This window comes from Parasteatoda tepidariorum, chromosome 7 (assembly GCF_982258835.1).
Source record: "Parasteatoda tepidariorum strain Cologne lab strain chromosome 7, Ptep-v5.0, whole genome shotgun sequence".
In the NCBI taxonomy this organism is placed as follows: Eukaryota; Metazoa; Arthropoda; class Arachnida; order Araneae; family Theridiidae; genus Parasteatoda; species Parasteatoda tepidariorum.
Window position 1 is genome coordinate 79489269 of NC_141761.1, and position 25087 is coordinate 79514355.

Below are 25087 nucleotides of genomic sequence, written 5' to 3' on the forward strand. Positions count from 1 at the left end.
ACATACCGGACATGACTGCCTTGCCGCGCACCTGTTTCGTTTAGGGCTGGCACCTGATCCCTATTGTTCTCTATGCATGAGCCAAGCTGTTTTGGATGGCAGCCACATCCTGTGCTGCAGGGCCCTCCGCGGGTCGTCGTCTACCGAGCGATATTGGGAAGCAAGAGCGCTCCTAAGGAAATGACTTTTTACTTTCTTGTTTTGTTCCTATGTTTTTGCTTTTTCATGTCAATTACCTCTGCCATTTGAAATAAATAAATAGGAACATTTTGTAAATATGTTAATCGTTACGAAATGAATTATTGCCTGGATTTCAAAAATAATCATCTGCATTTGAAAAAAAAAATTAACCTAAGGAATACAGATTGTGTTACTTAATAAGAAGAAAAAAAATGAGGAACAATTTTACTTGTTAACGAGACTTATAATTATTCAAATATGGAACGGTTTTTAGCAATCTTATATTAAAATTTTTAGTTTTAAAAATTTTAAAATAAATGAGTCCAGGTTTATATCTTTGAACATTCAATCTCACTCTAATTTTTACACTCTTTTTACACCAATTTAAACTCAAGCCTTAAAAATAAGTATCATGAGAGATGTTTTTTATACAGTAGGAAATAAATAGTCAATATTTAATGCAGAAATACTGAGAAAGAACTCGGGAAAAAACGCTTAAAATCAAGAAAAAATTAGAATTTTGAAGAAGAAAAAAACTCGTTTAAGTTAAAAATTAATTTTGTCATGTCAAACTTCAACACTGTAGTTGTATTTCAGCGGACAGCAGATCCGCTTATTTGATATATTTTAATAAAAGCTTAACAGTTAAAAATTCTAGAACAAATTTTTGAATGTTAATTTTTTATTCCATTGTACTTCTTAATTTTTCTACATTCCACCTTATCGTAGTTTTTAAGTCTTATAGTTTTGAACAGAAAATCAAAATGTAACGTTAAGAAAAATAATAGAAAAAGAAAAAATGTTGGAAAAAATATGCAGAAAAAGCAATTTTTTGTAATGAGTTTTGAAAACTGTGAAGTTTGTATTCAGCCATTAATCGATCATTTATTTAGTAATAGTAATAATAATAATTATTATTATGAAATTATTTAAGTAAAATGCCAATAAAAATGAAATAGTGAATTTTATAATATATCTTAATAAATTTTTTCTCTATTAACAACATATTGAATAAATTAGTAAAAGAACATGCATTCTCAAATGATTGTACCAGTATTAATAACAGTTATAAAATTAGGTTTTTAATAGTTTTCAGACAAATATTTTTTCGCGTATGCGTGATTTAAATTTAATTGCATTGCACTTTAAAATTCAAAATAAAATATCCAAATTCAACATTTACGAATTGTTTTCTTCAATAACCATTCTCACATTTTATAACAAAGTTTTTTTAAAAACCATAATTTAGCTCATTTTGTTCAATTTAATTCATGCGTACGTAAAAAAATATTTGACTGAAAACTATTAAAAGCCTAATTTTATAACTGTTATTAATGAAATAATTAAACAAATTCATTCTTCACATTAAATGTTTTTAAATTAATTTTAAGGGTTTCTTTTTGTGACTTACGCCTACTTACACCTGCTAAATAACCTTTTTTAAGTCAGGGTTTCGTCGAAAGAAGTTAGATAGCTTAGGCAAAGAATATATAATGTGATAATATAATATAATTATATAATGTCTCACTTATATATTCTTTGGCTTAGGGTTCAATAGCTGAAAAAAAATTTGGGAGCCGCTGTATTAACGTACTAATAAAAAATATACAATTTAAAGGGATGAGGAATCGTGATTTGCATTAAATTCAGCATTTTATAACTAATAATATTTGTAGCTGATATTACAAATATAAATGAGATTCGTGACAGAAGTTTTGGAGTTATCTCATTATAAATCAATGACTCAATAAAATCTTTTATTTTGAATTGCACATTGGATATCGTTGTTCTTGATATGCAATGTTTGCTTAGGTGAACAATCAGTTATTAGTTGTGTAATTTTGTATAAAGGGAAAAATTTGACTTCGACTTTCTTCTTTTGCTGGAAGATTCTCTGACAAAGTAAGATCGAAGTTTTTGCTTTAAGTCCCAATTAAGATTTAGTATAATGAAAATAGAAAGGAAAGGATTTAACAAAAATTTTTAAGATTCAAATAATTCAATATGGTGCTTTCTTTTCGAAAATTATCTTAATTCAACAAAATAGAAAGTTAGGGTTTAACGTTTTTTGACGAACTCACACAATACGATATAAATTTTCTGTTGCCATTCTTATTTCTACATAAATCTTATTATTATTTACGTTTCATAAAAGTGTTCTCTATCTCTCTTTTTTCAGTAAGATCTTTGGTAGAAAACCAAACCATTTTCTTTATGCATTAGTTAATTTTTTCAAAAAGAGGAAAAAATAAATAAAATTTTTTAATAACATTTAAAAGCATAAAGGAATAACACGTTCAAAAAGAAACTCACGCTTGAAGGTGATATACATGTTTATGAACTTGATACAATTTTTTTTTCAAGTTTTGATTTGTTAGAAAGTTATTGCTTTTTCTGCATATTTTTTCTAACTATTTTTCTGCATATTTTTTCTAACTATTATTCTAACTATTTTTCCTTTTTTTTTTTTTAACATTACATTTTGTTTTTTGTCAAAATTATAAGACTTAAGAACTTGAAATTGCGATGGAATGTAGAAAAATGAAAGATCACAATGGAATAAAAAATTAACTTTCAAAAATTAGTTTTAGAATTTCTAACTGTTGAATTTTTATTAAAACACATCACATGAGCAGATCTGCTGTCTTCTGAAATACACCTACAGTGTTGAAGTTTGACATGACAAAATAAATTTTTAACTTAACGCCAGTTTCTTTTTTTTTTCTTCAAAATTCTAATTTGTTCGAAAAGTATTAAGATTTTAAGCGTTTTTTCCTGAGTTCCTTCTCAGTATTTCTGCTTTAAATATTGACTATTTATTTCCGACTGTATAAAAAATATCTCTCATTATATTTATTTTACAGGCGTGCGTTTAAAATGGTGTCAAAAGTTTAAAAAAATATAAAAGAGATTAAATGTTGCAACCTTAAGACACATCTATTTTAAAAATTTTAAAACTTAAAATTTTAATATAAAAGAGCCTATTTGAATAGTTATAAGTCTCGTTAGCATGTAAAATTATTTCTCATTTTTTTTCTTTTTATTAAGTTACACAATCTGTATTCTTTTGGTTAATTTTTTTGTTTCAAATGCAGATGATTATTTTTGAAATCCAGGCAATAATTCATTTTGTAACGATTAACATATTGTCAAAATGTTCCTATATAAAGCTGTAATTGTACATCTTGTTAACAAAATGTTCTTTGCTTTTGTGGAAAATATTGACTTCGAAACTAACTAAGACTGTTAAAATATTAAATATTGACTATTAAAATATTGGCTAAAAAATGTTGAATAAGAAACAATTACGTGGTTTAGTGAACTGGAGACTGAGCCTCCTATTGTATTAAAAGAATTGACTAAATGAATTCCATCCCTAAAGATGCATTTTTTTCCTTTTAAATTTAGCAACATTAATCATTTTTAAAACAATTTATTTTCAAATTGACATGCATTATCATTGTTATATTTTCTAGCATTCAAATTGACAGTTTACGGAAACAAAATTCCAAAGAAAACTTTAACAAATTAATGAATTAAATTTATATTTTTTTATAAATAAGCCATTTTTAATTATTTTAATACAAAATGTTTAAATGATGCTCTGACTCTTACTGAAGTCATATTTATACCTATTTCATAACAATATAATATAATTTTCATTTTAGAATAAATCATGAAGGCTGTTTTAATATTATGTTTGATTTTCTGCGTCGCGGCAGCAAGTAAGTGAATTTTACAATTTATTCAAAAGTAAAGCAACCTTAGTTGTTGTTGCCATTGTGGTAGGCCATTAAGGCAAGAAGCGGTGATTATTCTTGTTTTCCAGTGGTGCCATTTATGACCAAGAATTCGACTTCTGCTACAACTATATGTCACACCCGTTTATAGGTGAACCCATTCATACATTCATGCACAGATCGTTATTTTGACTTGAACCAGAGAAAGATCAATCTTCAATTCTGTACTCCCAGATATATGATTTGTTTCTGGAACTTGGAGGATGCTGTGACCCGACAGAGTTAACGTGCACCAGTCATCATTTATTACGCGGGAAGTCTTCGGCCAGCTGGCTACGAAATCCTGTTTTCACGAACGTGAGTCCAGCACCCTTCAAATCAGGCTGTGGTGGCCCTTGGTTTAAAAATATGTTCTCTTGCCTAATAATTTAAAGCGCTTACATTTTATTAAATTTATGTATGAAAATGAGAAATTTAGATCTTTTCAACTGCCTATTACTAATCCAAACAAAGAAAGATATCACTAAACTAATGGCATAAAAACAAATTATGTGTTTATACACGTTTAATTTTTTTTATTTCTGCTTTGCTAGTCTGCCAATTCACCAATTCAATAATTCGTTTTTCCTCCTTTGTCATTCTTTTTCTTCTTTATTCATTCCTTATATTAACCATTTAAACAGCTACAAAATGAAGGCAGTACGTCACATAGTTGAAATTTGAAGGATAGATAAAGTATGATGTGTTGGAGTGGTCGCCTTCCAATGAGGTGAACCGGGTTCTAATCCCAACGATGACTGTCGATGCAAATTCTGCACCCAGCTTGCATTGACCATAGTGCTGACGTAAAATATCCTTAGTGGTAGACACATCATGGGTTAGTGTCCATGGGTAGGTTCTCGTGGACTTCCTTTTTATGTAACGCAATTGCTGCGGGTTAGTTCCATCAAAAAAATCCTCCACCAAAGGCGAATTTTCCCCAATACTTGATCCAAGAGTTTCCTTGTCTTCTGGATTAGGTTCAAAATTACAGGGCTACGGAGTTGAACAGTTGTAGCCGTAAACTCAAATATTTTTGTCGGTTGTTCAACGATGGTTATGAAATTAGTAAGCAATAATATAGCTCAATTAGGTGGCAGTAGCGACATCTGTAATACGTGCTTAGACGGCAGTTTTCTAGTACCTAATTTGCATTTGAACATTATTTTCGACTGAAAAAGTTTGTATTGCATCTTGTAAGGATAAGTAGGAATATTTTTTTATTGGAATGGAAATAAGAATTGCCCAATAGAAGTAGTGCAAACAATTAGTTGCCATTCACTCCCACCAAGTTACTGCAATTAATTGATTAATTCCATTCAAGTTATATAGTTCATCTTTTGGTCTTAAGACATCTCTATTATCCCAAATTAAAGGCTTGACTAAAAGCTGCATTCTTCAGTTATAAATTAATCTAATATATATAATTCTCTTACGTGACTCCCAAATTTTGGCTGTATTTCTTTTTCGCCGGTGGCAACGTTTGCTTTGTTTTGTTTACGTTACTATTTCTCTTACACGGCGAATCGACCAATGATTGCCGCTAGAAATGTCCCATGCCAAATCTAGCTGAGGTGGATCAACATATAGCGCTTTTAAAAACGGAAACTGAAATAACCAGAGAGCACCAGCTGCGGCAACCTCATACTATTAAGCTAGGCAGAAGTCAGTAGTCTTTGTCGATAGATCTCTATTTTAGTATTTTGTCGAAAGCGCTTTTTTTCACGAATTTATATATTACGAATTTATTTGACGAATTTTGATGTATATTACGAATTATACTATAGCACATTTCCAATAGGTTTAGCGAATTACATGTCATTTATTTGAATTCAAATTTATTAGTATTTAGATGTAATTTTTTAAAAAAAAAAGTTTTTATATGGATTTGAATGATTGTTTTGAATTCTTAGAATTTTGTGCATTTGCAATGTACCTAAGTTAGTAGCGAGCGAAGCGAACTTGGATTGCGTAGCAATTTTCGTGGGTTGGCAAACGTTAGCGAGCAGGGGGCGCAGCCCACTAGTATTAAATATTTCTGTATTATGCATCATTTATACTAAACATATTTAGCACTGATTAGTCTATAAATTTTACTAATAAATCTCTGTCAACCCAAGGCTTTCTTCTGTCTTCACAATAGCGAATCCTGATTACCGGATGCCAACAGTAAAACCTTTTTCAAATGACGAAAAATTCACAATTTTTCTCAATACATTGCACTCATCGTGAAATGCACCCACACACCTAACTTATTCTAGCATTCTACTTAGGTTTCACCCACATTATAAATATATTTTACATACTTTTTGGCACTGGCGTGCACAGGTTTCTAATTCATTGGCCAGTATGTTTGCTAATTACTGTCGAAAAACACTTAATAAGCTTTTATTTGGGCAAAATTTCATATAGTTTTTTTAAGGGGGTAAATTGTTGAAGGTGTTAACATAACAAAAAAATGTTATTAGATTGAAGTTTTATCCAAATCGAATCAGGAATTAAACCTGTTTTAATACAATAAAGAAATTTTTTATCTTTCACTTGAATCTTTTCTAATATCTATGTAACAAATAATTTATGATCAGGAAACAAAAAGCGAATGCGCAATCAGGGGGGTTGGTTAGCGAAGCGAGGAGGGACAGAGTTCCATACTAAATTAAAATTTTCATTTTCTGTTTTTAGGAGACTATTGTCCAACAAAAGACCCAGCTGTCTGCGTTCAAGCGCTGAACGAATGCTGCCAAGATTCTGACTGTGAAGACCAGATATGCTGTACCGAAAACTGTGGTAATAAATGCAAAGAACCAGTTCCAAAGCGAACAAATGGAAAGCGAGTGACTTATGATTCCAAGTGCGAAATTGCTCCATCTTATCAGAAATGCAAGTGATCAGATTATTGCATCAATTTACAAAATAATTGGCTACAGTTTATAGTTAATTAGTGTTTTGAATAAAATATTTTAATAAGGGCTGTTTGATTTTATTTGAGCCTTAGTTTTATTTAGTGACAATTTTACGCAACAGTTAAATTTAAAAGATGCTGCCGCAGAACACAATCACTATCGACTACGCTGATTTTGTAATGAAGTAAAATTTTCATTTCTTTTGTGGGTGCGGGGAAAGGTAGGGAACATTTTCCAGAGACTGGCACTGCTGGCAGAAATAATTTTCAATTTTAGAATTTGGAAATCGAAATTTTTTTTTTCTTTCTAATAACAAAATGCATTAAAAAGCATTTTGATGCTTCTAGTTGAGAAAAACTTTAATGCCTATACAAAGGAAATTATAATAATAAAAAAACCTTAATTAATTTATTATTTTCATTGTTAAAAATATCCTTCATTAATTCCTATTGTTTTATTGAGGTCATTTCTTGTTTCCTTTGCGTGATTATCTTATATTTAAGTGCTCTATATATTTGCAGCTTCATGTTCACCTCAAACATACAAACTATCATGCGATAATAAAAATTACAATTTGCTTGCAATGAATAAACCTCATATGTTTTTTTTTTTTTCAAACTAAACAAAAGTCAATATAAAAAAGCTAAAAAATAATGATATCAAGGAATCAGGGCCGGATTTACGTATAAGCTAAATAAGCTGTAGCTTGGGGCTCCGAGATGACAAGGGCCCCCAGATCCTACTTTCCCCCCTCTTTTTTTAAAGTTTTATTCGGAGCTGGGGCCCTCAGAAGCCCAAAATGCATTTTTTTTTTCTTTTTTACATTGTCGGACATAATAAATATAAATAAATGACTGAATAAAACAAAAATTTTCGTTATCATTAGAAGGGAACATATCATCTTTCAAGCAATTTGAGTATTAATAAATTATTTATAAATAAACAATTTTTTAGTTTAAAAGGAAAAAAAGTTTTTTTTTTTGCCCCATCATTCGATCATCAGACTATTTAATATCGGTTTCTAAGGATCAGAATTCCCTTTTATTTTACTCTAAAATTGTACAAATGATATATTTAACGCTTTCATGTGATATGCAGCAGTTTTAAATAGCACTTTAAAATATCTAAAAAAGGACAGAAATTGTCAGTTAAAAAAAAAAATTAGCTAATACTTTTGAATAAGAATTTAAATAACTACACACGTTTGTTTTACTATCTCATTCTATATAGCAATATTTAGTGTAGACAGTTGCGTGTGGGTGTGATGATGACGTAATAAAAGAGGCATACAAAAAAGTTAAAATCCTCAATATTATATTTTTAAACTCCTCGAAATGGTAAAAGAGGTAAACAAATTAACTGTCGCAAACAAATTAATATTAAGTAAGAACGAAACAAAAATGATATCGAAATATGCTGAATCACTAATGAGACCGGGATGAAAGACATCGAATCCTATTTGATTGTAATAGTATAACTAGAAGGGGTTTCTAAAATTCTGAAATCTATCAGGCTTTAATTTTTTTTTCTGTCACAAACTTTATTAGTAATTAAAAATAATAAATTCGTTAGATTTCAATATTGGTTCTTTTTTTCGTTGATTAAATGTTAAAAATTAACAGATATTTGTCTTTTAAAACATTTCATTCTATAATAAGACATTTATTCTACAATTGTAATTATCTAAAACTAATTGCTAATTGATATAAAGCTTTAGTGTGTTCCATTGATATGTTGAATGCTCGTTTTGGCTGGATGCCCGGGACTGTTGCTCTTTTACATCCTAGCCACTATACACCATCAAGAGCCGAGCTGATACTTTAAACCCGTATGACATTTATTCTCTCTGATATTTAATAGACCCTTTAATAAATCCTTAAAAATATAAGCCAAACATTTACATAAATAATGACAATTTTTTTTCTCGCACAAAAATTTAGCAAATGTACTTAAAATAATTAAAAAGAAAGCAAAAATAATGAAGAAATATTTTCAATATAAACATCAATTAAATAATATCAGCTTACGAAATGTTCTTTTTATTTATACAAACAGTAATAATATAACGGCCCTCACCTGCTCCAGGGACTGCTGTATTGGATTCAAAATTACAAGGCTACGGAGTTGAATATTAGTAGTTGTAAACTCGAAATTGGGTCGGCTGTTATAAAATAAACTAATAAATTTGGCCGGGAGAGCCTGGTTGATAGGGCGTTGGACTCGTGCTCATGAGAATGGGAGTTTGAATCCAGCCAGCATAAGAATACCCATGTATAAAATGGTGACTGGTGCATGTTAAATCTGACGGGGTCACAAAGTCCTCCAAGTTCTCATAACAAATAAATACCTCTGGTTACTAATCTAGCAGTTCCCTTGTCTTCTGGATTGGGTTCAAAATTACAAGGCTACGGAGTTAAACATTGGTAGCCGTAAACTCAAAATTGAGTCGATTGTTCAAGGGCGGTCATAAAAAAAATAAAACTAATAATCAAACTGTATTTTGTTGTTTTCTTTCTAACTCTTTGCATATTTTCTACGCACATTCAAAATTTCAGGTTTCTAAGTTTTATAGATTTTGTAACATAAAGCGAAAAATTCGCGAAAAAATCATTGAGAATTGCAAATAAAATATATTCAAAATGAATCTAAAAAAAAAAAACTCTGTTAAATATATAGTGGCCCAGCACCCCAAATTTTTACTCTGTGCTTAAAATGTGTTTCTTTTGTAACTTTTTCCCTCGTTCAAAAAATACGTGCAATAAAAGAAAGGTTCTACATAATAGTCTCATCACAATTAATATACAGGGTGTTTATAAATTCCCGGACCCATTTTGATGTTCAATAACTCATAAAGTAATGAAGATATAAACAAACTTATGGCATTTATTGATGGAATAACTCATATATTTTCCTTTCCAGGTTTGAACATCTTCACTTTTGTAAATATCGTCTACGCGTGTGGTTAATTTCAGATAATTTCATTTTCCAGTCTGAATATCTATACTTTTCTAAATAACGTCTGCTTATTAATTGCATTTTTCTCTCTTTCGTTTTTGGCAACTATTGCAATGTTATGTTTACTTTTGATGTGTTTGTTCTATGTAGTACTTTTCTATGTGATGTTTTATTCGAGTGGATATTAAGGAGAATGTATACACCACAAGAGAAAGCACAGATTTTATGGTGGTTCATATTTAGAAACGAAATCGATAGTGCAAGCACAGAGAAATTGCAGATGAATTTACCAAAAAGATCCTCCATCCAAAGGCAGCATCTTGCGGTGGAAAAAGAATCTTCTAGAAACTGGAAGTATCGCAGATACGAAACATTCCGGACGTGACGTCCCTGCACAAGTGATTTTAACGTTGAGCATGTCAGACAGACATTTTTAGACAATCCTAGAAGATCTGTGAGATCAGTGGCAAGAGAATTGGATATGCCAATTTCGACGGTGTATAAGGTTATTAAGAAACAATTAAGACTACATGCATACAAAGTTCAAATTGTTCAAGGTTTGGAACCGGACGATAGGCCGAAGTGGATGGAATTTGCAACAGATATGGTAGGAAGAGTAGAAGATGCTGCTGATTTTTTGAAGGGCATAATGTTCTCCGACGAAGCATCCTTTCATGTTTCAGGCATTGTTAATCGCCATAATATGCGCATATGGGGATCTGAAAGCCCCCATGAATACCGTGAGACACAAAGGGATACCCCAAAGGTTAATGTGTGGTGTGGACGAATGCACGACCGAGTCATTGGGCCTTTCTTTTTTACGGAAAAGATGGTCTCATCAGTCGTATACTTAGACAAGTTGGAAAGCTTCGTATTTCCACAACTAGAAGAGCTTCAGCCACATGTCTTTTTGCAACAAGATGGTGCACCACCTCAGTGGGGTATCATCGTTCTTAGTTCTTTGAATGACCATTTTCCAGGAAGATGGATTGGGCGAGGAGGTCCAATTCCTTGTCAGATCAGCTGATATAACGCCGCTGGACTTTTTTCTTCGGGGATTTATAAAGGACAATGTTTACAGGAGGATCGTGTCGAACATTGATGACCTAAAAGCCAGAATTACAACAGCAATAGCCTCTGTGGATGCCGACATGTTCGCCGCTACCTGGCGTGAAATTAACTATCGACTTGATATTCTCCGTGCGACGAAGGGGGCACACTTGGAAGTTCATTGACAAGGGTCATGAAACTTTTTGAGTCTATCTAACCATTTATGCTATTAATTTTAATCTATCTTTATTATTTTATGAGTTATTAAACATCAAAATGGGTCAGGGACTTTATAAACACCCTGTATTTAACAATAAAGTAATATTATCAAATTTTTTAATAATGTAATGTTAATACTCAACAATAAAAAATAATGACAGTTTACTTTAGGTGTATAGAAATGGAATTGAAATTATAAGGGCCCCATCATTTTCAATAGCTTAGGGCCCCACCAAGCTTAAATCCGGCCCTGCAAGGAATGCAAACCTCGGATTCCAGCTCTTGGCCGGTGGCTCTTTCTTTTCTTTTTTTTGCGCCTCATTCTCTTTTAAAATTGGCACTGGTGAAACAAATAAAATGAAAATCTATTTGCTGAAATTTTGTTCTTCGTAGAATTCATCGGTATAAGCACAGAATAAACAAAGTAGTAATCCATTTCTTTCGTCCGGTCGTCACCACTATAGGTGTTCTAGATCGAACACCAAATGGGAATTATTTAAAACATAATTAAAGTTGTTTAAGGTTACGTGCTTTAATTATTGGAACAATAAAAAAAACTTAGTTTAAGCCATTTTTTTAACCATTAAGCCATTTTTCATAACAATAATATAAAAAGATAATAATAAAAAATACAACTGACAACTCGAAATTAGCAATTCTAGAGCTCGAACATGAATAAACAGAGTGTGTAAAAAAAAAAAGAATGAGTAAATAAAAAAAAATTTCTTAGAACTAGTGACGCCATCTGTTGGCATTTATTGAAGTTACGGTTCACGACAGTGAGTACTACCTTGATGTCTTAAATAAGCTACAGTCCCATACCGATTTCTCTGATTGAAGTTGGTTTCATAACAACATTTTCAAACCTCCCGAAGAAGAAAGAAACAGAGCTCTAACATATAAGCCGAATAAAAGCACAAAAAAATCAGTTTCTTAAAATTAAAAGACCCTTTATAAAGACTCAATAACGGACATCACAGGGTAAGGGATGCTCATAATTTTTGATAATCTTCATTGATCTGAATTTTTATAACTGTGGTGTGCCTCGGCTACCATCCAGTCCCCAAGTATGTGCCTCGACAACCCTCCTGACCACTCCAAAACGAACTGAAGTGAGGTAAATCCAGCCGGCTTAACCGGTTGAAACCCCCCCCCCTCATACTCACTTCCAAACTGACTCGCATGGAGAGAGGACGCGTTCCTCAAACCTTCTTTACCATTATCTAAATTCTTTAAAATGTAAGTTTTCATTATATGTTTTTGTTGTACATTAAATTTTTCCTTAACTTAAACTTTTTATTCATTTATTTTTGTAATTAATTTTTAATAACGCAATTTAAATATATAGCATGTTATTCTTAGCTTTAAAGCACACACGTGCTATAATTGGTAGACCCGGACTTAAACTTTAAGTTGATTCTTTATTTAATCGGAACTTTCCTAGCAATATAATGAATTTAAATCTATTAGCAATATGTTTATTTTAATTTTATTCATATTCTTTTTTATGTTCAAAATTTTGTATGTTGTACCCACGTGTTTGTGTCAGATTCTGTGGTAGTACGGTGCGCGTTCTTTTTAACTCGTGGATTAGTGTTTATATAGCGTAGGGAATGCTTTAAAATTAATTTATAAAAATTTTACCTTTATTCTATTTATTGGTTTGATTTTTTTTTTTTGGTCAAAAAAAATGCCGGAAAACGAACAGCCAGGAGACGTGGTGAATGAAGGAGCTTTAGTTAACATTCAACCTTCTTAAATTTCTCGCGTAGCAATTAAACCACCTCCGTTTTTGAAAAACAATCCAGTATTATGGTTTGCACAGTTAGAATCGCAATTTCTCAAATTTCTACCGACGCTACCAAATTTCATCACGTTGTAGCGGCCATTGAATCTGATATACTTAACTCTGTTCAGGATTTAGTTTTAAATCCTCCTGCTGCAAACAAATATACAGCTTTAAAAAATCGCTTAATTAGTATTTTTTCAGAGAGTGAAGCTTCTAAAATTAGAACACTTTTGCAAGGACTAGAGTTAGGTGATCAACGTCCCTCCTATTTGTTAGCTCGAATGCGAGAACTAGCAGGATCTCATCTTAGCGAAAACATTCTTAAATCGCTGTGGTTAGTCAGATTGCCTCAAAATATACAAGCTATTCTTGCTGCGTCAAACGAGAATTTAACTCAATTAGCTGCAATAGCTGATAAGATTATTGAACTCGCTAGCCCTATTCAAATAAATTCTGCTGAATTAGTTGTAACTAGCGTTAATCCTACACTTTATGATAAATTTCTGAACTTACTAAACAAATTAATGAACTAAAAACTAGTTTTCAGGAAGCTCAGCAAAATAGACAAGGACGTGAGCGAACTAATACCTATCGGGGTAATGAAAATCATAGTAGGTCCCGTTTTAGACAAAATTATTACCGTGAACCACAGAATAACATGTGTTTTTATCACACTAACTTTGGAGATAGGGCTAGAAAATGCAAACCCCCATGTACTTTTCAAAATTCGGGAAACCAACAGGGCAGCCACTCCAGGCCATGAGTGGCGAACGCCATATTGATCGTATTTATTTGGCCGATCCCTCTACGAAGTTAAAATTTTTGATAGACACAGGCGCAGATGTTTCAGTCATTCCGAAATTTTGTTCAAAAGCTAATTATCCAGAAACTTTGGTCCTATATGCTGCAAATGGTTCTAAAATCCAAACATATGGTACTAAATTAATAAATCTTAGTTTAAATTTACGCAGGAAATTTTCTTGGAACTTTATTATAGCCGATGTAACTCAGGCAATCATTGGAGTTGATTTTTTAAATCATTTTAATTTATTGGTTGATGTTCGTAACAACTGTTTAATTGATAAATTAACTAATTTAAAATCAACTGGTTTCCCCTCAAATAAATCAACTCAAATTATAGAAATTACTCCAGTTATAAATATTTCACCTTTTCAGCAAATTTTAAATGAAATTCCATCTTTGACAAACCCTTCAATAGTAAATAAACTAAACTCCGAATCGCTGGTTTATCACCATATTGAGACTCTCGGACAACCCGTTTATGCCAAACCCAGAAGACTCTCACCCTATATTCTTGAGGCAGCAAAGAAAGAATTTGAGTATTTGTTAGAACAGGGAATTATTCGCCCATCAAAAAGCCCTTGGGCTATTCCGCTTCACATGATAAAGAAAGCAAATGGTGATTGGAGGCCATGTGGGGATTATCGTCGTGTTAATGCAATAACCGTCCCCGACCGATATCCCGTTCCACATATCCAAGATTGTACGCAACAATTCGAGGGCATGACGATATTTTCAACTCTAGATTTAACCCGAGCGTACCACCAAATTCCTGTTTTTCCTGAGTATATTCCAAAAACAGCGGTTACAACGCCATTTGGCCTCTTTGAATATGTATATAATATATGCCCTTTGGCTTGAGAAACGCTTGTCAAACTTTTCAAAGGTATATGCATCAGGTTTTGTCAGGGTTTAATTTTTGTATCCCATATTTTGACGATTTGTTTATCGCATCCAAAAATGCAGATGAACACAGAGAACATTTAAGGCAAATTTTCACAAGACTTGAAGAACACGGGTTGAAACTTAACCTTTCAAAATGTGTTCTCGGTAAACCGCAAGTTTCATTTTTAGGGTGCTTAATTACACCATCAGGCGTTAAGCCTTTACCCGAAAAGGTAAAAACGATAACTGATTACCCCCAACCAAAAAATATTGCGGAACTTCGCAGATTTTTAGCAATGATTAATTTTTTCGGCGATTTTTACCAAATGCAGCTCAAACCCAAGCCCCATTACACGATTTTTTGAAAAACTCCAAGAAAAATGATAAAACTTTGATCCCTTGGAACGATGTCGCAGTGGAAGCATTTAATAAATGTAAACTTAATTTAGCCAATTCTGCTACTTTGTCATATTTTTCCCCTAATCATAATTTATCAATAATGGTGGATGCATCTGATTCAGCCATAGGTTCTGTGTTACAATCCCACACACCATCTGGCATCCGCCCAATAGCATTCCATTCTCGTAAATTAACCGCAACAGAAAAAAACTACAGCACTTATGATAGGGAGTTATTAGCCATTTACAGTACTATAAAACACTTTAGGTATATTTTAGAAGCCCGACAGTTTATCATATTTACTGATCATCGCCCTTTAATCTTCGCCTTCAATAAAAAATCCGAATCTTGTTCTCCACGCCAACTTTGGCAGTTAGATTTTATCACACAGTTCAGCACTGATATCAGACACATTTCCGGTTCGAATAACACTGTAGCAGATGCTCTTTCTAGAATAAACGCAATTAACCTTTCTACAACTGACTTAAAAAACTTAGCCGATTGTCAAAAGACTGATGAAGAACTAAAAATTTTAATCTCTTCTAATAATAATTCAATAGATTTAAAACCTTTCAAAATGGGAAATAATATTGAAATCTTCTGCGATGTCAGTAAGGAAAAAGTTCGTCCTTATATACCCAAGAAACTGCGCCATGAAGTATTCTGCTCATTCCACAACTTGTCGCACCTTGGTATACGCGCTACCAAGCGTCTAGTGCAAGATCGATTCATATGGCCGTCCATGTTGAAAGACGTAACAGAATGGACTCGTTCCTGCCTATCTTGCCAACGAAATAAAGTCCAAAGACATTCTGTAAGTCCATTACAGCCTTTCAACCTACCTTCTGAGAGATTCCAGCACGTGCATATCGACTTAGTTGGACCCCTTCCACCCTCTGGTGGCTTTAACTATTTGCTGACGTGTGTTGATCGCTACACTAGGTGGCCGGAGGCCATCCCTCTCAGTGACGTCCTCAGCGGAAACAGTATCCAAGGCCTTCGTCGCTCATTGGGTATCTCGCTTTGGAGTGCCTGCTATCTTGACTACAGACCAAGGCCGACAATTTCAATCCCACCTCTTCTCCTGCCTGAAGTCTATGTTTGGAATACAGCGAATCCGCACAACCCCCTACCATCCTTCTTCAAACGGTATGTTTGAACGGTTCCACCGTTCTCTGAAACAAGCTCTTCGATGCCACAACACTAAATGGACTGAATCTTTACCAGTAGTTTTACTAGGATTGCGAACTTGCTTCAAGGAGGATCTCAATGCATCTTGCGTTGAGATGGTCTATGGACAAACTGTCGTCTTACCTGGAGAGTTCTTTGAACCGCCTTCCGATGCTCCAAGTGATCCTTCAACTTATCTTTCGAAGCTTAGAGAAACCTTCAGAACTTTAAAACCTACACCTGCGTCCTGCCATTCAAAATCGTCATGCTTCGTATATCCAGCTTTGGAAACGTGCTCCCATGTGTTCGTAAGAATCGATTCCTTGAAACCTGCACTGTCATCACCTTATGATGGACCTTTTGAAGTTCTCGATAGAACTGAAAAACATTTCACGATTAAGAAGAATGGGAAGGAAACCACCATAAGCATTGACCGTCTCAAACCAGCTTTTCTCTTAAACATCGACTCAACAACATCAGATCCCGTACTAGAGGAAAGAGTTTCAACGCCAGCAGTTTCAACTCCACAAGTTCAATATGAGCAGGGTGACTCTTTACCTGTCATGACTCGTTCTGGAAGAAAAGTCAGGTTTAATCCTCGATACTTGTAATCACTTTATAGACTTTTATAGACTGTTTCGTACCTTTGGTACTAAGGGGGGAGTACTGTGGTGTGCCTCGGCAACCATCCAGTCCCCAAGTATGTGCCTCAACAACCCTCCTGACCACTCCAAAACGAACTGAAGTAAGGTAAAACCAGCCGGCTTAACCGGTTGAAAACCCCCTCATACTCACTTCCAAACTGACTCGCATGGAGAAGGACGCGTTCCTCAAACCTTCTTTACCATTATCTAAATTCTTTACAATGTAAGTTTTCATTATATGTTTTTGTTGTACATTAAATTTTTCCTTAACTTAAACTTTTTATTCTTCATTTATTTTTGTAATTAATTTTTAATAACGCAATTTAAATATATAGCATGTTATTCTTAGCTTTAAAGCACACACGTGCTATAATAACTTTATTGTAAACTTTGAAAAACCTAGCAATCTGAAAATGCTTATATGTTTATGCTGCTATAAATAGTATAAACATTTTAAGAAATGTTGATTTGTAATCTGTAATAAATAGGAATATGATTTGTTTCTAGAAGACAGATATTATCAAGGTACTCGGATAGAAGTTAAATTAACTTTTTTATTTAACGCTACACCAAGCAGGCATGATCGGAGTTCATACGCAAAGTGTGTGTAGATACTTTTATCAGATGCACCGTAGTGAGATCAATTGCGTGTGAGTTTGGGCAACTAGAGTAAGAAAGGCTCGTTTCATGGCTCGTGAAGGAAAACTTGCGCAATCATGTATACGTGATCATGGTCCTGAAAGGGTTAAATCCTCTGATTAAACAAAGTTATGCTCGCTAAAGTTCTCTTTATTAAAAATGTTTAGAAAACTGAACTACCTGAACGTAAAAATTAATTTACAGAATTCTGGCTTTCCCTGCCTTTTAACGATATCGGCTTTTTTTCCCCCCATAATTCTTAAAAACAATTGCAGTTAAATTTTTTTTATGCAAACATTGTTCGAATTATTTAGACCGTTTTTTTTGGGGGGGGGGATTGGAACTCATATTTGAAATACAATTCAAGGTAGCATACATTTTAGAAAGAGAAATCCGTAGTAATCTATTATTTTGATGGTTGAAAACTTTAATCCGGGGTTGGCCTTTGTCAGATATCACTGCTTTTTCAGTCTTTCATTTTAATATTCGTCTATTATAAAAAGAAACTTATTAGGTTTTTCTGGTTCTTTTTCTTTATTACAAACAAATTGAAAAAAAAACAAAAACATTTTGCATATTTGTGTTTATGTTTTGAGGTTGACGCTTTTCTTACTTCTTAAAATTTTTTTTGACGGAATCAGAACTAGAATCGAGTTTTCAGAAAATAAAATCTCCATCAAACTAAAGTTTGAATTGGTATCGTATGTAAGGAATTTTCGAAAAAAAAATCATTAAAAGAAGATATCCATATAATTTTTTATTTTATTTAAAAAGCTCAGAGTATCTTTAAAATATCAGAAAAAAAATATTTCCTGATAGATTTTATGTTTAAATAAACACGTGATTTCAGATAACTTTATAAATACTATTTTGGAGACTCAACCCGCATATCCTACCACGACCATGTTGATTATACAGATAATCTAGCGTAACGAATAAAAAAATAATTAAGTATAAAAGATGTCCAAGCCTTAGGGTGAATTATATCACTGAGTGGAATAAATCAATCAGTTTCGAGTCGTCCAACTGCACTATATCTATTTGATGATTCGTATTCATCAGATATATTCATATTGGTTGCTATCTGCAACCGATTGTTCATTGATGGATTACCAACGGACAGGTAAATAAAGTGATGTCTGCTTAGACAGAACATGCAAGAAATAACTTTTTTTTATTAGAGCTATAAGCTAGCAAACATGACTGATGTTATCTTTAAAATAATTGACAACACTGATTCGTATATTATTTAAGTTTAGCAATTGCTATCACTAGACGAATGAGAAAATTATATACGATTTCAAATGCTCCTGAATTAAAAATTAAAAATCCGGCTTCACAGCTTTTTTTTTCTTAATTGTAGTCCTTTAGCTTCATGCTAAATGTAGTATTTTAAGTGTACACGGTATACCCGTATCCCGTATTCCACACACACAGACATGCACACAAATTCTTTATTTTTTTTATCTGTCTCTATCTATATATATATGATAAAATAAAGAATTTGTGTACTTGCATAGCGGAATACGGGTAAACCGTAGGCTTTAGAAATGCGATATTCAACATGAAGCTAAATGAGTACAATTGTAAACAAATGACTAAGCCCGATTTTCGATTCTTTAACTATATTTCTAATTCAGAGTCATTTAAAAGAATGGAATTTTCTCATTGGCTTAGAGGAAGTCATTGTTCCAAAATAAACTTTAGATAATTCAGCTTTGTCAAATTTTTTAAATATAATATCAATGATGTTTGCTAGAGCTTATAGATCTAAATCAAAAAAGTTAGTTAGTTTAAAAAGTTAGTTACGCCACGTTATCTGAATGATCAACATGATCCTGATAAGGCTCCTCTTGTAGCTCTTCCGCATTGGTGAGAGTTTTTGCACCGAAATGGCGGACGAGTCGGCCTCTCTATTTCATTGGCTCTAGATCGTGATAACATGGGCAGACTATGTCATCAGATCAATAATTCTAAGTTTATCTGAAATCACGTGTTTAATCTGTTTACACCTTATAGTTATGTTTTTAAAACGTGTTGCTATAAAATTAAATTAATTAACATAAACGGTAATTGATTTAAAGAAGAAGTTGGAACTGAAAAGTAAAATTAAGGGATAAATGGTATGCTGATTCGCTGAGAAGAAACGTCATAAAACGCCAGTATTATTATTAACGTCAATCATAATTTCAATATCGTCAATGATTTACTTTTGGTAATAGTTATGACTTGAAGTAAAACATAAGCTATGCATTAAAATCAAAATTAATGAAGAAATGGTACTAATACGCTTGAGGGGGCGTAAAAAGTGACACACAACTATGCTTAATTTTGGTAATAGGCACTACTGTCATCAAGGTAATTGGTACCGTTTTAATAGGTTAAAGGGATTTAATTTTAGACTATGCCAACCTTCATCAATCAAAAGGTACCTCAAGAAGGAATCAAGTTAACATGTCTTATATACTAGTGATTTTGTATATAATATTTGTAGTGGTAGTTACGCCACATTACTCCCCTTTCAGAATTTTATCTGTAATAGAATTCGATGAACGAATACCATTAGTTGATTTATGCAGTTTATTTATTTATATCATTTTTGCTCATTAAATTTTTTCTTCATTTTTTGTTTATAGCATTTTGCTCGTAATTTTTTTGTTCAATTTTTTTAGCATTTCGCTCATTATCTTTTTTTCTTTAATTTTTTGTTTATTAACCGGGAGACTTTTATTTACTTCACCAGATTTTTTTTTAAATATTTTTTGAGCAGTATAATTTCAAGCAAATCAATTGTTTAATGTGGACCATCCATCAATGTTGGAAAATTCATGTCACATCGGCAGGTCAGCATTGTGGGGGTTTAATTATTATCGACTATATCAACCTTCATCTATCAAAAGGTACCTCAAGATGGTCTGGTCTGGTCTTGTTGGTTGGTCGGGGTCCCTGAGGCCAAGATGGCCCTTTACCCCTTCATCATGAAGTAAAGGAAACCTTGTGGTGATTAGCATAATGCTAAAGTTGAAGTGGGGAGAAAAATGGCACATTGCCATGGTGCGGAAAAGCTGTGGTGACTTGAAAAAGAGTTGAGAGTAATCAACAAAAATGAAGTCTACTGTGCTTTGCTTGAGGAAAACATCTCGCTGTTTTTAAGATTACTTATCTCGAATTCATAATTAACATCTCCAGTCTCCGCTAGTAACTAAACTTCCTCAAGATGGAATCAAGTTAACATGTCTTATATACTAGTGATTTTGTATTTAATATTTGTAGTGATAGTTACGCCACAAGGTACCAAATATACTTTTATATAGGTACAAAGTATTTTATTAGTAAATTTGGAGATTACAGCTGCATCAATACTTCACATTTATATGATAGAGTTTTTTGGCCCCTAAAAGATAAAAATATAGGAGAAAGTAGCTTGATTGTGGTAAATTTTAAATACCATGAGTTACCTAGAGCAGCAGCATTATGCCAGATCATCCTGAATACAGTTAATCTTCATTTTCATCAGATTAAATACGAGTTTTGCTTAATCTAATTATGTAAAGCCACTGAGAAGGGTAACACACAATAAACAAAAAACATTGCAATTATTCTAGCTTTATTATTTATGTTTGTATTTGTCTTAACGTTTTGTGCACAATTTCGTAGTGTTGTTAAATATTGATTAAATGATGTTTATTTTTTCAACCTGTACGAAGAACGGGTATTCAGCTAGTACTAGCTAAGTACCAGTTCTTCGTCTATAAAATAACTATTTTAAATCTATAAAATAACTATTTTTTTTTCTATAGCATTTCATTCTTCGAATTTTTTATTGCATATCATTGTGAGTTCTTATCATAGAAATATAGATAAAATAAATAATATAATGAACCGAAACGAATTGCGAATTTATGATATATTAAACGAGCTGACAATAAATGCTTATATTTTAAGAATGCGCATGCGTAATATTTATTGCCTCTGTCATGATTTTTTTTTTAAAGGGAACAATCATTTATCATTTCACATAAAATAAACACATATTCGTCCTTTGCTTTTGTGTAAAGAGTTTCCGTAAAGGTAAGGTCGGAATTTTCCTTTTATGCTCCATACCAGTTTCCAGTTTTGATATAATTTGTAGTTGTCTTTGTTAAAAACGTTTTATAAAAACTATATACTAGTTAAGAAAATTAATAAATTTAACTAAGTTTCCGAATGCTTTTTTCATCGCCTATTTTTAATTTATTTAATTTTTATTATCTGTAACAAAACTGAAATATTTTAGAGGAAATTTAAATTCAAAATTATGCAGGAAAATAATAAAAAAAACTGCTTACTTTATTATTTTTTTATGTTTATTACAAGTTGATAAAGTTCGTTAACATAAATACATTAAAAATAGTTTAAAAGTTTAAATTTATTTTATGTAATTTTTTTTTTGTCCGTATACTTACCCTCCAACAGCTACGGAATTTGTGTAGTTTCAGAAAATCCTTTTTCTAGTGGTAAAAAAGGAAATGTGTAAATATTTCAATAGTTAAATAATAAGTTAATAGTAATAAGAAGTTTTTTCAACCACTATATATGTCACGGCGAAAGACCGAAATCAGTGGTTGTTGACTTTCACCGGTGAATGTCGACAAACACCAAATACGTCGGTGAAAGATCGAATATTTCATTACATTCTTGTACATTCGGACCCTCACCGGTGTATGTCGTCAATCACAGATATGCTTTGGTGAATGTCCGAAATATTTATTACATTCGATTTGATATGAATTTATTCGTGGATATAATTACATTTATTCGATATTTTAACCCTACACTGATGTTTTTTTAAGGTTAAGTGCCACAGCCCGGTATACCCTACACTGATGTTTTTTTAAGGTCAAGTGCCATTGCCCGGTATACATTTGCCCGATACTCCAAACATATGAGTTTTTATTTTGTAAGGTTTAAAATTGCATCCCTTTTAAATTTAGTCGTTATTCTAAAATTTTAAATGCGCATACAAGGTATTTGGTTATCATCACTTTTAACATGCAATTTTAAAGTTCCTGTCAAAAATTTAAAAAAATATTCACACTGAGGGTCGTTAGTTAATATTTAAGCAAAACAAAAGCAAAATTTTTATTAAAATTTAATGAATCACTATCAAGGTAAGCGGTTGAAAAATATTTTTCTTATTATCGTCTTTAAACTGTGGTGAAATTGGGGAACGCAGGGAGATTCACATAGAACACCCCAGGCCTTATTTTTAGCATCATCATCATCGGAAGCCTCACGATTGAACATTTCTCTAATAACTTTTTTGATAAATAATCTTGCAGAATTCAAAAGGCAGGTCTTTGCGGGACTTTTAGAGAATGCCAGTACACGTTTTTGCTAAAAAGTTTGCCATCTCACCCGAAGACAACAATGGGGTCGTACTTTATGGAAGACATTTCCCTTAATCTTCATCAGGAATTTTTTCCCAATCTGTATTGAAGAACTCTTTTTTTTTTTTTGTAGGATTCTATAAATATATATTAAGAACTGTTAATATTAAATACCCTGTATAGTCAACTTATAATTTTAATAATACGGAGTATCATTAAGAAAATGATAGTTACGTAAAAAAAAGAAAAACTTTCTAAACTGTGAACATTTAAAAAAATTCAATGACTTCAAAAATGCATTCTCAAAATATTCACTGAGGGTGTGATTGAACGATCTGTTCAAACACAATTTTTCAAGAAAACCCTTTTTTGAAGAAAAAAAAATTTTTTACTTATGATAAGTAATGGAAAAATAAAATGCTATAGAACAGTGGTGCGCAAACTAGGGGTCGCGACCCCTGTGGGGGTCGCCAGAAGTTTTTTGGGGGTCGCCAAATTTTTATGAAATGCATTATCCCTGCATGCTGCATACTATACAGTGTACATATAAAGAGTGAAGCGCCGTCACTCACTGTTTAATTGCAATTTCATGCTGTCCACTCTTTCTTTGACCGTAATGCGTAATGTATTCTCCATCTGGCTATCCGTGGAAAAACAATATCCCGTTTTATGCAAGAATGCCATCAGAGTGTTAATACAATTTGCATCAACGTATTTATGTGAAACTGGATTTAGCAAACTAGTTTCAATAAAAAATAAATACCGCTCGCGTTTAAACCCTGAAGATGATATGCGAATTGCAATTAGCAACATACATCCAAACATCGATGAGATAATTAGAAACTTGCAGCCACATACATCTCATTAAAGGGCAATTACTGATTTTTGTGTTATACAAAAAGTATTTTCTTAACATTATAAATAAAATTAATATGAGTCAAATATGATGATGTTTTTATTCGATGAAACGAAAGAAATGCGCGAAATATACATCGTATTTGGGAACATTTATCTCTAGGGGTCGCCAAAAATTTTTTCTCTGCAAAAGGGGTCGCAGTCGAAAAATGTTTGCGCACCACTGCTATAGTATCTGTGTATGTTTACGTATCTATAATCAACTTTAGTTGCGCAATCTTGTCAAACTTGAAATTTCCAGTCGTTCACATGCAGGTGATTCCAGAATTATCGCTTCTAATAACTAGGGATCTCAAAATAATATTTAAGTGAAAAAAATTAAAAACGTTTTCGAAATCTGACGAACTTTTGAAGAACACGAGTTCGAAAAAAAACAGCCCTGTTTGTTTCTGAGAGCTAGTGGAAAGTGAAAGACAAATATTAGAAAAACCTTTCATTTCTATTAGTTAATCAATCTGATTTTGATGCTTTTGATCTTGTCTTCCTCAATAGTAATTTGTCAGTCTTCGAATTTTTTTTTCTACATTTAACTAATTATTTACGACTTTCCAATGCTCAGATTAACACAAAACGCATGAAATTAAAATTAAAGTTTTAAATCAATTAACTATTTATCAATTATTCTGTCACAATTATACATAGCAATTTTTATTTTTTTGAAAATGTCATAAAATATGCATGGATCCTACTTTTCCAATTTTTCTTTTTTTCTTTCTCTCCATCACTTGAAGATTTTTGTCCGGAAAAGAGCCGCGTTACCTGTTTTCGGAGGGAAGTCCAGTGCTGCTCTGATTCTGATTGCAATGGAGGAAAGATATGCTGTTTAGAATTATGTGGTAACATATGTAACAAGCCAGCTTCAACAAGAACAAACGGAGAAAGAGTGCCATATTCAGAAAAGTGTAATGTTACTGATCCACGACCCTGAATCGTAATAACCACTTTTCCTGATAAGACGAAAGAAATTGTAAATTTCAAATTTATGAGATTTCGAATAAAGATTTATCGTTTTGGCGAGTTACTCTTACTTGTGTTAAAATTAAGAGAAATGTTACAATTCCTTAATCGAAATATATAAATGGGGTATGATTATAATGCAATTTGATGTCATATCAACTGAAACCATATATTTAACATTTCATTTTCCATTAAGAAACTCTGGTAACCTACAGGTTTGCTTTTCAAATATATCTGTAATAATAACTATTAAATTCATGTAAATTAAATTTTCCGCTTTACGTAAATTATTCGTAATTCTCCATTAACATCAACAAAAGAGTTTTTATAAATTATTGTTTCCCTAAACAACAGATTTTACACATATTTTCGTAATTTTATTCAATTCGCATTTAATATTATATTTTGTTGTTATTTCTAATGACACTTCAAC

General features: G+C 32.3%; 3 protein-coding genes across 3 annotated transcripts; all 3 read left to right on the forward strand.

The window, feature by feature from the left end:
- The first annotated feature begins 1968 nt into the window (after positions 1–1968).
- On the forward strand, positions 1969–6928 carry LOC107451645 (U14-lycotoxin-Ls1a). The gene is made up of 3 exons (XM_016067809.4): positions 1969–2082; positions 3849–3905; positions 6642–6928. The coding sequence occupies exons 2-3, from the start codon at positions 3857–3859 to the stop codon at positions 6845–6847; spliced, it is 255 nt and encodes an 84-aa protein (XP_015923295.2). The 5' UTR covers positions 1969–2082; positions 3849–3856; the 3' UTR covers positions 6848–6928.
- A 5970-nt stretch (positions 6929–12898) lies between these two features.
- LOC147807261 (uncharacterized) lies at positions 12899–13408 on the forward strand. The gene has a single exon (XM_087168854.1). The coding sequence runs from the start codon at positions 12899–12901 to the stop codon at positions 13406–13408; it is 510 nt and encodes a 169-aa protein (XP_087024980.1).
- Positions 13409–16246: 2838 nt separating this feature from the next.
- On the forward strand, positions 16247–16741 carry LOC147807262 (uncharacterized). The gene has a single exon (XM_087168856.1). It carries the CDS (start codon positions 16247–16249, stop codon positions 16739–16741), a length of 495 nt encoding a protein of 164 aa, XP_087024982.1.
- The last annotated feature ends 8346 nt before the right edge of the window (positions 16742–25087 follow it).

Coding starts and splice junctions, on each gene's coding strand:
- LOC107451645 (XM_016067809.4), top strand. CDS start 3,857: ATGAAGGCTGTTTTAATATTATGTTTGATTTTCTGCGTCGCGGCAGCA. Junction 3,906..6,641: donor TTTCTGCGTCGCGGCAGCAA/GTAAGTGAATTT, acceptor TTCTGTTTTTAG/GAGACTATTGTCCAACAAAA.
- LOC147807261 (XM_087168854.1), top strand. CDS start 12,899: ATGGTTTGCACAGTTAGAATCGCAATTTCTCAAATTTCTACCGACGCT.
- LOC147807262 (XM_087168856.1), top strand. CDS start 16,247: ATGGTCTATGGACAAACTGTCGTCTTACCTGGAGAGTTCTTTGAACCG.